Here is an 18,663-nt window from a genome sequence, read left to right as displayed (position 1 = left end):
ACCTGTGCAATTTAACAGGGGCAGTGTTGCAAGATCTGCACTCAACAGATGACCATTTTAAGGCTCAGGTATCACTTAATTTATTTGGCCCCTGGTGGCGAGGAGTACACACTACAGATCAAATTCAAATTTTATTGGTCACATACGAGGTCATACACAGTATGATACACAGTATGATACACAGTATGATTTTAGCGACTGCTACAGACCAGAGTGTTGCAAATGTTGCAAGTAAACAATGAACCAATATGCAAATATTGCAAACATAACCAAATATTACACTTTTATGTCTTAACCTAAAACATAAAATATGTGTAACAGGTAGGGTGAAGGTGTGCAAATCGGTGGAGTCAAAGTATAAAAAGTATGCAAGGTAAAAAGAGTTAACTCATCTTAACTCATCCTGGTGAATAAAACCGGACATTGTGACCAATCATGTCTAATCACTATGGCCTTCAATTGGCCAACTCTACTGGTTTCCTCCTGAACGCAAGATCATACAAGATTCCTCATTCCTGTCCTGAGGCAAGTTTCTGATGATACAGCCAATGAAAGAGCAGTACAAGGAATGATGGAATCAGGTGGGGACCTCATTCATCTTAATTTATTAATCCCGAAGGAAATTGCTTCTCTGCTTTTAACCACCACCCTTGGTGAGCAGTGGGCAGCCATGACAGGCGCCCGGGGAGCAGTGTGTGGGGACGGTACTTTGCTCAGTGGCGCCGCGGCGGATCAGGATTCGAACCGGCAACCTTCTGATTACTGGGCCGCTTCCTTAACTGCTAGGCCACCACAGCTTTTGTGAGCAATTGTGGTAATTCCTGTTTCCAATAGGCCAGTTGTGACCGATCTGTCATGTAGTATAAACCCTTAATGACCTGAGTCAGAAACCAATGATTATGAGTTATCCAACAATTATGCAACAATTCCAGTTATCCATTGATTCTGAAGATCATGTAGCCTGGATTTAGCATCAGAGTCAGTTTTGGAGACAGATTTAATCAGTCATTTCACACTGCCATTTTTAATGTGATTAAATATGACTTTGATTATATGATTTGAAGATTCAGGTCTTTGTAGTTTGCATTGACAAATTTAGCTTAGTTCAGAATTTTCTCACCTGATTTGCCCTAGTCCCAAATCCAAGATATATTGGTTCATGGTTTTTAAGGTCTTTTATACAAGACTACACCTCCACACCAAGCATCTTCTGGGTGATTTGCTGTATGAACATTTTCATTTTTTAGACTCTCCCTTTACAAGGATAATTAAGTCTAACACTATGTTTAAACTATCAGTGAAATTGACCCTAAAGCCTCTAATAGCATTAGTTACACATTAAGGAGGCATTCTGGGTTCCACCAACATCAGCACAAAAATCTGAGTTGCCAAATGCTGCTGTTGGTGAAATAATTACTCATCCAAGTAATTGGTTGCATAATAAAGTGTCTTGTCAAGTAGAGCATAACCCAAAACTGGTTGATTGGGCGTATATGAAAACAATATTCATAAGCAATTTCACGAACAAGCACTTGTAGCAATGCTCATTTCAGTGGCTGCACTCCATCTTGTCTGGTATGAGGGAAGTTTGTAATGTACTCAGGATAAGTTCTGTTCATCAAAAGATCGGAAAACCCATGCAGACATGCTTGTGGTGGAAACGTATGTGTTAATGAAACGTGTTTAAAATGCACAACCCACACTGCCACGGGCACATTTGGGGAAAATATCAGTCAGGTCACATGTCATGCTTGGAAACTGCACTGTTAAGGCACTAAATATAAGCCATTAACTTCAGCACGTGTTTTCATTGCAGTTCAAACTTCAGGAGTCCAGGGACTAATTAAAATTGCCCTGGCCAAGTGCTGCAGGTGTGCATCAGTAGCAGTTAATGTCCTCTTCCCTGAAATCATCACTGAGACGAACCAATTAAGCATAGAGCGAGAAGATCCAGCTTACCCACGCCCACTGTGTCCTGGGAATCGGTGCTGACCAGATACTTGAGTCCTATCAGCAGTGTAATTTAAATGAGCCACAATGATGATATAATTCCTACTTGCATTCCTTCTAGTCCAGAACTCAATCTTCAAGCCCTGGGTCCTCAGTTGAGCCACTGACAAGAAAATTAGAGTAATTATTTTCCCCCAACTCTAGTGTTTCTGAGTGGCTTAATTGTGTACAATGTAAGAATGGTATGCTTCAGGTCGATGATAAACGTGAGAGTTTTAACCACTAGCGGTTAAGGAAGCGGCCCCGTAATCAGAAGGTTGCCGGTTCGAATCCCAATCCGCCAAGGTACCACTGAGGTGCCACTGAGCAAAGCACCGTCCCCACACACTGCTCCCCGGGCGCCGGTCATGGCTGCCCACTGCTCACTCAGGGTGATGGGTTAAATGCAGAGGACAAATTTCACTGTGTGCACTGTGTGCTGTGCTGCTGTGTATCACATGTGACAATCACTTCACTTTTTTTTTTTTTTTGATTGAGCTGGCCCAAGCTGGGTACGGAGTCATTAAGCATTATTTTTCGGGACAAACCTTGGATGATACAACTCACTTTGAGAGCTAGACCAACTCATGTTAACACCATGCAAATAAGTTATGAGTGCAGAAGCTCTCTAAAATACCAGTGAGATCCTGCAAACCACTTGAAACTAATTTGCTTGAACCCAACTCTTAAAAAAAACTCCTTGACTCACCATGAGCAATCACTTCGATATCAAGGACTCCTCATTCCCAGCTAGTCCCTAATTTTCTTTAATTGGCCTCCTAGAACGTCCGTGGTCTAATTGCAAATTAGCTATTGATGGGGACCTGTAAATGTTAGATTAATAGATAATGAAGCACTATGAAGCTCATTAATTTATGTCTTGTCCACAGACATAGCTTTAATAGTACGGGCTGAACCAACTTGCTGTCTGCAGAGACTGTAACGTTGGACAACTGTACAATGTCATTGTAATTGGCTGCCACTGCCGCTGTGTGTGAAGAGCTGTGACTGTCCGCTATGTTCTTTTCTATCCCCACGGACTGGACAGTAACAGTAAGACATTTATTCAGAATGTCAGGAAATGTTAGAACTGTATTAGTAGGTAAAAAAAATATTGACCTGCCCTGTTAGGAGACTAGGGGTGTGTAATAGGGGTGTTTCAGGCAATCTGAAAACTATTTTGGAACTTGATTGTCATTGTTGGACGCTCACAAACAACATGCTGTCTAACACGACTCACTAATTAAATGTGGCTGATTTATGCTAATGAGATTCTGGGCTTAACCCACTTCACCACGGATTGAATGCAATTGTGATCACACTTGTTACCTCACAAGGACAAACGCATTTACTAGCCGTTGTGTGAATTCTCTGGTTTCCTCTACAATTATGTCAAAATATCTGCACAGCCTCACACATACACCCACAAAATAACAGCAGATACTATTTGTGGGCACACCCATTGCAACTTGGCTACAATTTGATTCTTTGACTGACTTTAAAATACTAGTCTAGTCCATGAAAAAACAGCATGTGAGATATTTTTGCCAACCTCACACAACCCAATATGACACAGTCACAAAATTGCGCCCCATTGTGTGCTAGTCTAGCAGTGATACTTAAAATCAGAATACACTTCCACTACACTGTCATAGCGGGTGACCAGTGGGCCTTGAGTCATAAAATGGTGTTGTACAGTGTGCATTTACATTTATCAGACGCTGTCACGATGGCTGGACATGGCGAGGAAGGAGGACGCATACGCACGACATCACAGGACAGGGGTTTAATGCATAGTGGACACGACAAGGGAACATCACCACACAACGACCTGACCGCGAACAGACACGAACCGGCTAGCTTTATACAATTATACAATTATACACCGGTGAACACGATCAGGGAACAGACCCGGAGTAACCCCTTCCGGACCGGGTCATGACAGACGCCCTTATCCAGAGCGACTTACAATCAGTAGTTACAGGGACAGTCACCCTGGAGACACTCAGGGTTAAGTGTCTTTCTCGGGGACATAATGGTAGTAAGTGAGACTTGAACCTGGGTCTTCTGGTTTAGGCGGTGGGTGCTGTGTACAGCAGAAGAAGGTCTACACTGCACAACTTTAAAATGTAGACATTCCTCGTACAGCCCAAGGAGTGTAGAGACTGACAGTATGAAACTGAATGTGATAATTATGTGTCATTGTGATCCACTCTGCATTTCACCCATCACCCTTAGTGAGCAACCATGAGGTCAAGGGGACCTCAGTGGTCTTTGGTGGTTTGGGATTTGAACCAGCAACCCTTTGGGTACAAGTCCGCTTCCTTAACCGCTATTCCGCCATTGGCCCTTTGATATAGCACAGGTAGATATTCAGTCGGAAAGAAAGAAGACCATTACGCAAACCACAGCGTTTGATTAAAGTGAAAGATTACCGCGACGTGCTGTCAGTGACCCACAGCAGCACAGAACTGCCAAACCGTGAGTCAACCTAAGTACACGCAACCGATGAAACACGGCGCCGACTGAGGGCGAGGAAATGTTTAGCAATAACAACAGGGTGACTTTACTGCATTAAAACAGATTACTGCTCTAAGCCTGACATTACAAATGGTGACCAAGCATTAATCTCCATTCTGCAAAATAAAAACTAAAAAAAAAACATCACGGCCGCAGAAAGGGAAAATAAAACCCAGCACGCGCAAATGGCTCATTAGGCCTGTGTTGGAGCGAATGCTGCATTCGAAATGGAGCTACGTTGAAACTGTTCAACACCAGAAGCACACAGAGTTCATTACTTCCTGCGCAGCGGAACTCGGCTTCTGTTTGGACTGCGAGTCGAGTGACAGACTGCGGCATAAAATGTCGCCCATTAAGTTTAGCATCGGGCCTCAGTCCATTAGCCAGCCACTAAAACATAATACGAGCCGGGCTCGTAGCAGCTAGCCCGTGGCTAGTCCACCTAATGTTGTGGGTTTTTTAGTTTTTTCTGTGTGTGTGTGTGTGTGTGCTTTTAGAAATCCGCACGTGCTTTCGGGTCGTAAAGTTATATGAATCGGTCCACTGCCGCCGTAAGACTTTAATATAGCTCTGCTCTGCTCCACTGCTGCGGCCTGGGAACAGAAAAAAAAAAGTGTGACTGTGAGTGTCCCTCCTGCTCTCCTTTAAATTCCGATTTAAAATGCCGAGTTGGCAGGACCGCCCTGGAACTGCGCTACTGAGGAAAAAGAACGGAAAGGCCTTGTTTTTGTCTGATAACCCGACTTTATGATTCATTCTGGAATAACGTTGGCAATGCTGTGGTGTTTTGGACATTTAGCAGCTTTTATTAGCTGCGTAATGTCACTCCTGAGATAAGACACAGACCCTCTGTCTAGCCACCTGTCTTCTGGAGACAGATTTTTCACCGCCTCAGTCCCGGCTTTTTAACAAGATTCACTTTTTGGCTGTGTATCCATGAACCTGTTTGTGACTTAAAGCACATGACATGACCTTTACATGATTTTCAGCTGTAATTGGCTCCCTTGGGCCGGAGCGTATTACTATGGTGGGCTCTCATCAAATGTAAAGCAGACGTCCCTAAAAAAAAAAGCTGTGCTGCTGTTGCCAGGAATAAGGATTTTCAGTCTTTGCCTGCTTTCTTTTTCCTTTGATTAAACACGACTGTGGCGGCCGCATTCAGCTTTTGATCACATAACGTAATAAGGGGAAACACAGATCATTTGCACGTCGCTTTCTGGCACTTTTGCGCTAAACTTTTTCTCCCTCTCTGTTCATTTGGTACAATTTCATAGTATAACAGACAAATCATTTTCATTTGTTTAAGCTGTACCATGGTAAGAAACTCGCCACAGGAAAGTAATCTTGTAAGGCCCACAGTCTGTCACTCGCTTTTTGCCTCTATGACTTGTCTGAGACGGTCTATTCAAAGTCTTCGGTTTCGCGGGTAGAATTAGCACTGATGACACTGGTCTTGAACCACCACCGGTTTTGTAAAAAAGAATATATGATTATCATGGCAAGGTCATGCCTGGAAAAAATATATTTTACACGGACTCTCATAACATCCTGTGCTTAAATATTATGGGTATGTAACACAGTATAATGACAAACTTGAAAATAATTTGCATGCTTCAGAAATTAATTTACTCCTTTCTTGTCCGTTTCCTTCCAGTCTATAATTAACGATCCTTGTAAAAAACTAATAAAAAAGGCTTTTTGTAACATGAACATCAGAATATGGATCAGAATAACCAATACATACTATTCTCTAGTCTTACCTATAAACTTTAAAAATTCTGCTAATTATTGCTTAATGATTGGACCTGTTTAATTGTCACAAAAACAGTTGAAATATTCTTTATTACTCTTCAGATATCATACTACAGATGATATGCTGTTGTACCTATTCTAATTTTGTTGGATATTCAGGCCACTTCCAGACAACATTTACATTATTTTTTAACACGATGACAGACCCGGCCAGCAGCACTGCTGAAGTCATTATGGCTCTCGGCGCTGTGTGGAGCTGCCGTTCCCACCGAGGCGGCAGAAGAAACCCGCACTGGCCGAGTGAACTCGCCCCCCGCTGTTCTGCCGGCGGGGGGCACTCGGCTTGGCGGTTTGCCCGGGGTTCTGTGGCTAACTACCCTCTTACCCGCTCCTGCCCCTCAGAGTTTCTTACACAGATCAAGAGAGTTCTGCTTTGTAGATGACATTATGCTACCTCTCTCTTCTCTCCCCCTTTCTTGCCCTTTTCCTCTGACTGTGACCCCCCCCCCCTCCACCTTCTCTTTCCCTTCCACCCCCTTTCCCTTCTCTCTCTCTCTCTCCCTTCTCTCTCTCTTTTGGTGTCTGTCCCTCCCCTCCTCTTTTCAGCCCTGTGCTCTTGCTCTTGCTTTCTTTTCACACCAAAGACTTATCTTCCTGGCTCAGGTGGTGGACAAGCTTGAACACACACTTCGTCTCTCATTCTCTCTTGAAAACACACACACACACACACACACACTCACACACACACACGCGCACACACATACTCAAGCCAATATCCATTAAATAAAACTTTTCCTTTTTGTCACTTGTCAGCAGACCCCACAATCGCTGGACACTGTAAAGACGGCCTTCATCACATTCCTCCTCATCCTCGACTTCTCCTCTCTCCCATATGCCCGTTCGCACGAAACCGCGGCCGCCCCCATCACCGCCTGCCCCCCCTAATCCTCAGCATCTTTCGCGATTGGGCTTACAGGTGACAGCATCAGCAGGCGCTGTGCCAGATGGTCCTGCCACCTAATGTCTTCCTGAGCGCTTTGGGTAAACGGCAAAAATATGAAAAGTGTGACAGGGAATGCTAAAGAGATATCAAACTGCTTCAACATGGAGTCAAAGCAGCCAAATATGGATTCTGGCTGGAAGGGGTATGGAGACAATATGAAGTATAAACGGTCCCTTAAAGATCTCCTGCCATCCTCAGTTAGGGACACACAGACACACACACCAGTAATAGCAGTAAACAGTGGTAATGTCTACACTACAGCAATGACCTTAATTCCACCATGCCCGCTGAATGACACCTCGTCCTTGCTAAGCTCGCAATCGCTTGCACTCGGCGTAATTAATATACATAAAGTTCTGGCCGACAGACAGGACAATGCCAGAGTATAAACCATTCACTGATTAATAATGTATACTCATTTCATTTCATTTACAGCATTTATCAGACGCCCTTATCCAGAGCGACTTACAATCAGTATTTACAGGGACAGTCTCCCTGGAGCAATTTAGGGTTAAGTGTCTTGCTCAGGGACACAATGGTAGTACGTGGGATTCGAACCCGGGTCTTCTGGTTCATAGGCGAGTGTGTTACCCACTAGGCTACTACCACCCGATATTATGTTTAGTAGTATATACTACGCCAACCCCTGTAAAGGTAGAAATGTAGACTTTTTACATCTTTGCTATGTAGTTGTGTGTACTATTTACATCCTGGTGTACATATCAATCTTTACTATTCACACCATTATATGTGTAACAATTAACAATATTTTTCAAACCCTGGTATATGTACTATTTTCTCCCTGTTGTAAAAATAAATGCATACTCCTTATGCTCTGGTGTTAGTAGCAATGTATACTATTTACACAGTTATGCACTTCTGAGTGTTGCATCCAAACGATTTACACACAGCTAAATGCTATATTTACACATCGTATAATTTGCACAGTGGTCTCAACAGAGTTGCATCCTGTTTGCATCCTATTTGTAACACGTAACCATATCCATCTCACCGTTCCCCAGTGGAGATTCTTAAATGGTGCACTGGCTTAGGGAAGATGGGAGAAACGCACGCAAATGTTTGTTGTTCATCTTTATTTAAAGGTTGCAAATGGCCTCGCTATGTGCTACCAATACGGCCAGCAAAAGGCACCGTTTTGCATGGCTGACACAATACTGAATTGTTCTCCCCTTTCTTCGGTCTCATTCTGGGTCTTTGAAATGACTTTCAGGTCCAGTCTGGGGGGCTGCACAGTAACAGGGGCGGCGTCACTCGCTGTTTTGCGGATTTCATTTCTCGAGCCGGCTTTTGGCTCGCTCTGCATCAGAGTACTCGATCATCACTCTCGTTGCATATTGTGGCTGACTGAAATCAATAAGCGCCATCCCAGAGGCGAGGCGTTGCAGGAGTCCTATATAAATCTCGATTCGCACCTGCGAGAGACCCGCCCGAGGTGTCCACGCCTAGAGGTTCGGGTGCTGAGCCGTGTCTGCCAGCTTTAACGATCAGGCGTCTGGGTGTCTTATCGCTGATTATTTTGGGCAATGGATTGTAGAAAATGTGTTTTTTTTTTCTTTCGTTTCTCATATTTTTCCAAATCAGGCGTACCTGCTGACAGCCTAGGCCGGGTCCTGGGCGTCTGCATCTCCTGGCGGGCGTGAGGCAGCATGTGGTAGCGCTTGGCCTCGTTGACCAGGTCACGGCAGGCCTCCGAGGATTTGATGAGCTCCTCGTTGTCGACCACGTTGAGGAGGTAGCTGGGGTGGATGAAGGGCAGGCGGACAACCGCCAGCAGCTCAGAGATGTGCTGGAAGTGAAATGAAGAGGAAGCAGAAACGAATGAAGAGCATCTTCAGAACAAAATCAGCTGAGCCATTGACAGTGTGTAAAGATGTCAGAAGAAAGACACAACCACTCCAAATGGAAGCACTGAACTATTGTTGTGGCTTCAAAAAAATATATAAAAATTTGGTCAATGCAACATCATGACAAACATTGTATACATATTTTTTACTTTTATGTTTACATATATGTTGTTTGACATGTGACACTTTCCTCCACTGAATTTTTGCCTTTCAAATCTTCATTTATACAATAACAAGTTAAGGCATTATACACTGGCGGGAATGTTTATTATGTATATTGTATATTGTATACGTGCATGTTTTGCTGTAGATCTATGGGCTCAGTTACCTGACATGAAAAACACACATAAAACCCTTTTTTTTTTGGCTTTAGACTTCCACAATGAAACCTACGATCACGCTTTTGCTATTGTTCCATCATGAGGTCTGATTACGCTGCAGGTCATTGCAATAACACACCAGAATGCTCTATAACAGCAATCTTTGAAAAGGACGTTTGTCTCCCAGGACTCAAACAATTCCATTCATGAATTCTCTTTTCCCTTTCTGGGATTCAGGCAGCAGCTGGTCATGTCATTTTTCCCTGGGATTTTATATTAAAACATTCAGTTCGGCAGCAAGTTAAATTTCGTGAAGCGTCCTGATGAGACTGGCACAGAGGAACTGCCATGGTGCACGTCATGTTTGCTTTGCAGCCAAACCAATAAAATGGACTGTCGTGTCAGTGGCGATCGAGTGAAGAGTATAGTGAACCCCCCTGCCCCCCGTCCTCCCGAAATCTCATAGCCCCATTACATAAATGTCCCTGTTTGAACACCTGGGCCGCGTGTTCTGCCGGGCAGCTCGCTGCGCCCGTTTCCAAGCCTGACCTCTGGCTGGGAGTTTTATTTTATTCACAGTCCACAGTCACAGCGAACGACGCCGCAGCGGCTTGGCTGCTGTTGACATTCGCACCGCCAGTCCTTCCTCCATTCCCCAGGAGTGGAACTCGCAGCCTCTGGGGCTCCGGGGTCTTATTTTAGTCAAACAACGATCTTTGCAATTCGACACGCACGTGCTAATCAGCCCGGGGGTGTAACGCAGGCAACCGTCTCCGAGCGTAGTTATAAATGTGTGTCGAGCTCTGACTGGACATTGGTCATTAGTCACTGGTGGACCTCAGCTCCTGAACGTCTCCTGACTTTAGTCAAAGTTAAAATATACATCAACTAACAATACAGAGATGTACTGCGCTGAAGTGAATATAAGATGGCACCTGTATTAAAAACTGATTTTTAAGAGCAAACTTTGGTTTTAGACATGAAATTACTTTTGTAGATGAAATCATGAGGTCGCAAAATCAATTTCATTAATCCTTTAGAATTTTTTATAAATAACAAAGATGAATTATTGTGATGTTCATTATGAAAAATAAAAACTTCTTTCAGTCTGGCCACACAACCAATATATATATATATATATATATATATATATATATATATATATACACACACACACACACACACACACACACACACACACACACACACACACACACACACACACACACACACACACAGGCACCATATATATATATATATATAAAATATAAACATAAAAAATATATAAAATCTGGGGATTTTGCAAAAGATTATCTCAAATAGTGTCAAGTCATATGTCTGCTCCTGAGCAACTCCAGCCTGTGGGGAAAGCCAAACCCTGGCCAAACTGCTTTGGGCCAGTTAGGAAATAATAACCTCCTCATGACTGGGCGGGGCTCGGGGCACATGGAGATGGGGTTTAATTTGAAGCTCCCCCATCGTCAATCTGATTTTGTATATAAGCGTCTCTGATGCTCTTGAGCGTCTGTTGGGCTGAAGGGCACGATTAAGTGATTTTGAGCGTTGCTGGAGGGGGGAAATAAGTAGAAAAAAAAACGAGGACCAAAGCGATGGAATGGATTCAGCGGGCCGACAGCCGTGAAAGAAAATGAAGTCAGATGGAAGTGACGGGGCAGCCGCGGCCGGCTGAGATCTCTGGCAGCCAGCTTTAAGCCGTCGGAGGGAGGAATACCGGCAAGCTGGACCACATTTTATCCTCCGAGTGGGCATTTTCTCGCCAGCTGAGGATGCTTCCCTGGCGCCACATGTAGGTGGCATGGCCTCTTGTAAGCTGCTGAAACGCTTCCTCTGATTCCTGCACAACAGAAATGAAACATTTTTCTTCCTTCCAAAGGGGGTTTTAATGCAGTCCTATGTTTTCCACGGCGTCACCCTGAATAACCTTTGAAACAGAAAGCCTCTGAAAGCGTCCACATCAGCGAGAGGGGGCTTTAATAATTCAGGCTCCATATATATATATATGACAGACCAGTGTTACAATGCAATCTTCCATTGGGATGAACTGAAAACGCAACAGCCCCCTCGCTCCCCCTCTCTGCCCCCAACCTGGTCTATTTTGGTCAAACTCTCCTCCTTTCTCCCCGAGCCCGGACTCAGCTACTGCGCGAAGCCGTCTTCCTGATTAAAATTGGCTTCATTTGATTTCAGCCAGTGAGCAGGCCGTGCAGAAACTTGCAATTCTGAGATCAACCAAAAAACAATGTCAAACTGACATACAGTACAGGCCAAAAGTTTGGACACACCTTCTCATTCAATGTGTTTTCTTTATTTTCATGACCATTTATGTTGGTAGATTCTCACTGAAGGCATCAAAACTATGAATGAACACATGTGGAGTTATGTACTTAACAAAAAGTGGAGACCTGGCCTCCACAGTCAACTGACCTGAACCCAATTCAGATGGTTTGAGGTGATCTGGACCGCAAAGTGAAGACAAGGGGGCCAACAAGTGCTAAACACCTCAAACACCTCAAGACTGTTGGAAAACCATTTCAGGTGACGACCTCTTGAAGCTCATCGAGAGAATGCCAAGAGTGTGCAAAGCAGTAATCAGAGCAAAGAAACTAGAATATAAAACATGTTTTCAGTTATTTCACCTTTTTTTGTTAAGTACATAACTCCACATGTGTTCATTCATAGTTTTGATGCCTTCAGTGAGAATCTACCAACGTAAATGGCCATGAAAATAAAGAAAACACATTGAATGAGAAGGTGTGTCCAAACGTTTGGCCTGTACTGTAAATATATCCGAGGCAGTGTAACAAACTATGTTGTAGACATATTACCAAAATATATTCGGTAATTCCAACGAGAGTGTTGAATGAACAAAGCAATGATAAAGATGTATATACAATAAACAGGCCTAAAGAGACAAAATGTCTAAACCTCGTTTTCAAACAGCAAAAGGCTATTGCAATTTTTGTTGCAAACACATTTCATATAACTTATTATTATTATTTTCACTCACAAAAATAAACTACCAAATACAAACATTTAAAAAAAAGTTTGTTATCAAAAAAGCACCAACGGGGGGGAAAAAAAGAATCTCACAAGAAAGGAAAAGAACATCATAAAACCTTCTCTCTCACCCTATGCCCTTATACTAGACCAAGAAGGAGCTACTGCTTCTGATTATGGGTGTTTCATCAAAGACCCAACGCCAAGACACATCTTGACACATCCTATGCCTGAGGTACTGGACAGACCAGAGCCACTGCACAGAATTTTTAGCACTAGATCCAAAAAAAAAAAAAAGAAAGTTGCACACTGGCAGGTTGGTCACGAAAAGGATGCCACATGAGCTGAAGTTTACAGAAAGATAGCTGCTACCTTGCAGTGCTGGTTACCGCGCAACCACGACTCTGACATGTCTGGACATCCATCACAGGTTCCTCTCTGGAAGGTTTTCAAAACCCGTGGAAGATTCTCCCACCCAAGCACGATGCGCAGCTGACCTCCTGGACGTGCTGCGAGTATATATCTGACATACAACGGTCGGTTTCGCTCACACACTCTGATCTGCTTGTGCTCCTCACCTCACAACCCATGCGGCGCATACCTGAACATATGCCATATGGAGGACACGCTTCAAGTCATGGCTGATTTCGCCGTCACACATGGACACTATGAGGCGCACATGGAGGCCGCGGTCTGATACAGTGAGTAATCTGTCTGACAGGAATTCAGATGTGGCCGAGTTAAGGTGTGAACAGTGTGTGTGTGTGTGTGCGTGCGTGTGTGTGTGTGAAAGAGAGAGTGACAAAGAGAGAAGTGGGAGTAATCGGCACAAATGAAAAATGTGCATTGAGCACTTTCTATTTCATTCAGTCAGCCAGTCTGTGTTTGTATGTGTGCATGTGTGTGTGTGTGTGTGTGTGTGTGTGTGCTTCTTGTGCCTCCATACAAACTCAGTACATATGATGCAGAGCATAAGAGATTTTGATTCCACCGTTTAGCTGCACAGTGCATCGGTGGGACTTCATTGTGACAATTTTATTGAAAATTTTGAAATAAAAAATAAATGTTTCCAGTGTTTGGCAAGTAATAAAGTTTTTACTGATTGCTATTACTTTGGAAGTAATTAGTTGCATTACATGTTATAGACAATTATCTATAATCATAATTACAGTAACATATTATTGCCTAATGCTGGAAATAAAGTATTGATTTAAGCATGTAGGGACAAAGGAAGGCAGGTATGTTTTAGTCTTTTAGTCTTTTTTCACATTAACATTTATCAGACGTCCTTATCCAGAGGGACTTACAATCAGTAGTTACAGGGACAGTCCCCCTTGGAGCAACTTAGAGTTAAGTGTCTTGCTCAGGGACACAATGGTAGTAAGTGGGGTTTGAACTGGAGACTTTGTGGTCTTCTGGTTCATAGGCCAGTTTTTTACCCACTAGGCTAGTTGGGAAGCAGAGGATTCCTGGCTGGGTTAATATGGTCGCTGCAAACATCAGCAAGGTTGACAGGAAGAGAGAGGAGGGTTGTGGGAGGTGGACGCACACACGGCCTCCTGATGGATTCCAAAACGAGGAACTAGGCTGAAAGTCAGGAGGAAATTAACAGCAACTTGGCTGCCACTGCTGACTCACCAATTAGATTGATGGAATAGATGGTTGCATTTATACATACACTGTCAATATTGCAAGAACTGTAAATGTTTGTCTGGCCTATATATAAATTAATATAACAATATAATTTTTTTCATAAGAAATAAAAATTCTAAAATTTATATAGACTAATAGCCTGATTAAAATATAACAGCTACTGAATTTTACATTTAAAATACATACTGTAATATGTATTAATAGATATTCATGTATGTATAATTAATTTATATACCATTTTTATACCATTGCACTCTTTGTCGCTTCCTCCTGTGTGTTTCTCAACATTTAAATATTTTAAACATTGATAGGGCTGAGTCAAAGTTCATTCCACCACTGTTCACCCTGCAAACAAAAATTAGAAGCATCGCAATGTCTTTTCGTAATCAAAAGAGCAACATGTCAGCTCGCCATTAAAAGCCAGTGCAACGTTACCACGGCGGCATGATATATGGAAGAACTCGGCATTCATTAAGAGCCAAACTGATTGATTTTTGCCCTCGCCGCCTCTGTCAAACAACGAATGTTGGCTGCGCTCGATAAATGGAGACATCACTGGCAGTTAATCCATTGTTGTTTTTTGAAAGAGCTTAAAGAGCGCTCTTCTCCACAGGTGAGTGGCAACTCTTCCTTCTCAATGGCCTTCAATTAAACACTTCACAGCCATATAAAGCAGCAACACCCTGACCAAAAAGATGCAATTAATCAAAAGCTTCTTTGTCACAGGGGCAAAAGCGGGTGAGGTATATGCCCTGGTGTGTGAAACTGTTCCAAGTGAATAAGTTATTCATTTATTGTCGAACCTATTTCTCCATACCGTGGCAAAATAACGAGAGGAGCTTCTCAAAAGGCCTCATGTTAAAACGAGTAGACAGCAGCAGGCAAATTCAGGAGGTGAATATAAACAATTCCTTGCTCAGGAAGACTCCATATTTTCATTGCAAAGTATGCCGCAGGCTGCCGGTATTACCCATGATGCCTCCTCCGTCCAGTGTTTTATTGCACAAGAAACTCTCCACAGGATCTTATCAGCCTGAGAGTCTGCCTCTCATTGATTAGCAGCCTGAAAAACACTTTCAGGATGAATTTGGCCATTTCTATGTAAGAAAGTGAGAGCAGTCAGGGGTGGACATTCTACGGCAGGCACCACAGCTGAGAATACTTCATCAGTGGACTGTGAGGTCAAGACATTCATTTATATATATATATTTAGATATCATGGCTGCCCACTGCTCACTAAGGGTGATGGTTAAAAGCAGAGGACACATTTCACTGTGTGCACCGTGTGCTGTGCTGCTGTGTATGACTTCACTTAAAAAAAAAAAAAAAACGATTATTCCAGGCGTATAACATACGGAACAAGGTGCCATTTATTTATTATAGTGAGTTTTTGTTAATGTTACACTGCTAAAGAATGCATACAGTCGACGTGTAATTCCGTTCACGGGAGCAATACAGAGGCAGGGTGACACAAGTCCCATAAAAAGGCAAGATGGCCACCTCCAGTTGCTCAGTTACTGTTTGCCTTTCCCAGCAACAGACGTCTCGGCTCCTCAACTCTCTTCTCAATGCAAGATAGATTGTGCCTGTCTTTCCTTAGTGCCGTTTTTTCCCTGCCTTTGTCTTGCCTGTTTCCGCGGACGTCAACGTCTGTGGATTTCACCTGCCTCCTTGCGCTACTCCGCACCGGGGTTTTCATTTCCGCCTGCATGCGCTCGCTCACCTCATGACAACAGTGAATACGGGGTTTCCAAAACGTCACTTTCTAGAGGTCTTCAGAGGTCTTTTTAATTTACATCCCAAATTAATGTTTGTTTAATTGATTGTTAAAATGAAAACGATTTGATTAATTATTTTTTTGTATTCAATAATGTAGTTTATGAGTTTAGAATAATTGCATAAACACGCCCATCCTATTAAAATTCTGCCACCTCTTTTGCAGTGTGCTGAACACGTGTAATACCTCAGACAATCAAACAGGGATTCTAACTGTAAAACGCAAACCCCCATCGGCGCTGGTATAAACCCAACATGGTTGTGCTTGTGTTACATTCACAGCGCTTTCCGCTCAGACTGGGCCGCTCCTCTCTATCAGCTCATTTAGTCTCCCAGACAATGACGAATGCAGCTCTTCCTCGAAGTCGCTGACAGCGTTTCATCAATACGCCTTACTGGAGTGGGTTTTTTTTGTCCGCTTTGGTAAACAACTTGCAGCAGTCGGCATGCTGTTTGTTTTCATTATGACAGCCCGGCTAGATAGAATAGTTAATGGACCTGTCCTGCATTTGACTGGCGAGAGACCCAACTGGATGCTCCCCAGATGTGAGGACACAGTGTACTGTGTACAACGGACCTCATATAACATCACAAACAGCCATAGGCGTGGTCCCAGAAGTGGATATTTGTACTCGATCCATTCTCTAGCGGTCTAATGGAAAGAACCCTTTCATTCCATGACTGGAGTGTTAAGCCGCCCGTCCTCGGCTCAGCTCCCCTGTCACACATGGCTCTCCCTTTTCAGACAGGCGTGGCACTCAATCACGACTCCAAAAGGCCTAATGTCATGCCACACCGGCTTGCAATATCTGATTCTGCACACTGAACCGCATATTTTTCCCCATTCCTTCTGTTCCTTGTGGCTGAAAAGAATCCCTCCAATCTATCCCAGGAACGAGAAGACTGCAGAGGCAGCAAAACTTTGCCCATTTGTTCCTGCTTCCTTTGCTCGTCATGTCAGAGGAGTCAGAGTAAAGTGGGAAAAAGGTTTTAGAAGCAAATGGTGTGAGCGTTTCCACCAGGGTTCAGCCTATCAAGCTGTCTTCCGCAGAGTCCCTTCTACCCCTGTAATCCTTCTTCTTCCTCTCAGGCTGGTATAATGACTGGATCCATGGCTGCAGAGGCCATGGTCAACATGGAGCCAGTCTCCAGGCTGTGGACATGCTATAACCTGCTGAGCATAGCATCCTATGCCAGTCTGTCCAGAGTCCATACAAACGTGCACAAGTAAAGAATACTCGCACAGAATTCTTCAGAATTCAGAGAACTGGTCTTGATATGTCCTCAGAGATCATGCTTGTGTCGTGCACTGGCCGGGCCATGGTAAAACAAGTGGTATTACAAGCAATGAAGGACAAAACGGGGGATGCAGGATGAAGGGCTAAGAATTTCAGAAAAAAATTGCTTGTCTAGAAAATGTACTAAAAATGTACAACTCTAATTTTAGTAAGTTAAGTAATTAAATTCTCATCAGATAGTTTCCGCATTGTGGGCTGAAATCACGTATCTGCCAATACTGTGGCTGCTGCCTTCTTTGTGTGATGCGTCTGCCAGTTGGGGCTTTTAATCATCCGGAATGTGGAAGTAGGGTGTGTGAGAGCTGTCAATCATCGCTCTGGGCTCCTCACACTTCAATCAGATATAAGGGGACCTTTTTTAAAGCTGCCGGTATGCACAGTGCTACATGGCGACTAAAGTATAGTCACTAAAGTATACAAATAAACCAAGGAAAGAATACGATCATTAAGGATGTTGACTCAAGTGGGTTTAAATCATTCAGTATCATCCACCCATTTCAGACTCATAAAATCTTAACTAAAGCGGTTCTATTTCAATTTATGTAAATCCTGAGGATGCCTAACCTCAAACTAGTGAACAAACCCCACACCTAGCACAACCTCACATCTCAAACAAAAAGGTCAGGAAGATAAAGGTAACTAGTAAGCAGTCCATCAGGTTATTTTTATATTAACCAACACACCCCACGTGTGGCACATAGTTTTAATATTCAACTACAATCTTACAAATCCTGCATCTGTCACCGTACCAAAATAAAAAAAAGTGCCCAGCGTCATACATGTCCTGACTCAATAGCTGTTGACCTAAAGAATTTGGTCAATTGGTGGTGGTGGAAACCACATTTCCTGCAAGTGTTAGCTGAGTTAATATCTAGTGACTGAAGGTAACATCATGTGACCACCACTACCATGAAGACGTTCCATTACAGAACAAACCGAGAGTGTGATGTGTAGTTGAGGCTAGAAAACATAAATGTTCATATGACAAAGACAACAATGGTGTCACTGGTGGGGCAGTGGTGGCCTAGCGGTTAAGGAAGCGGCCCCGTAATCAGAAGGTTGCCGGTTCCCGATCCACCAAGGTACCACTGAGGTGCCACTGAGGGTGATGGGATAAATGCAGAGGTTGAATTTCACTGTGTGCACCATGTGCTGTGCTGCTGTGTATCACATGTGACAATCACTTCACTTTAACTCACCCGCACACTGGTGCCAGGATCCCGTTTGATCCACTTGATGACCGTCTCGTACACCAGCTCCTCTGCCTTGGTGTTGAGGCTGTCATTGGACAGATAGCTGACCAGGTCTTCTTTAGAGATATTGAGGATTTCGTCTTGTCCAGCAACCTCCGGGAAGTTCTGCAGGGCAAAGGCCTTGGCCATGCTGTGGAGCTCCATGCAGCACATGGCCTCAGCCATGGCCAGAACCCCAAGGCAGTTCCCGGCCGTCAGCTGCTTCTCTGTAGAACC

General features: G+C 43.5%; 1 protein-coding gene across 1 annotated transcript in view; it reads right to left on the bottom strand.

Annotated features, from left to right (window-relative positions):
• Nucleotides 1–18,663, bottom strand: part of LOC114763750 (kelch-like protein 29) — a 111,367-nt gene that overhangs the window by 25,686 nt on the left and 67,018 nt on the right. Inside the window, 2 exon segments of the mRNA XM_028953505.1 lie at nt 8,873–9,071; nt 18,394–18,653. Coding sequence (XP_028809338.1) covers nt 8,873–9,071; nt 18,394–18,653 — 459 coding nt within the window.

Source organism: Denticeps clupeoides, chromosome 14, assembly GCF_900700375.1.
Source record: "Denticeps clupeoides chromosome 14, fDenClu1.1, whole genome shotgun sequence".
Lineage (NCBI taxonomy): Eukaryota > Metazoa > Chordata > Actinopteri > Clupeiformes > Denticipitidae > Denticeps > Denticeps clupeoides.
This window is presented reverse-complemented; position numbering and strand designations above follow the sequence as displayed.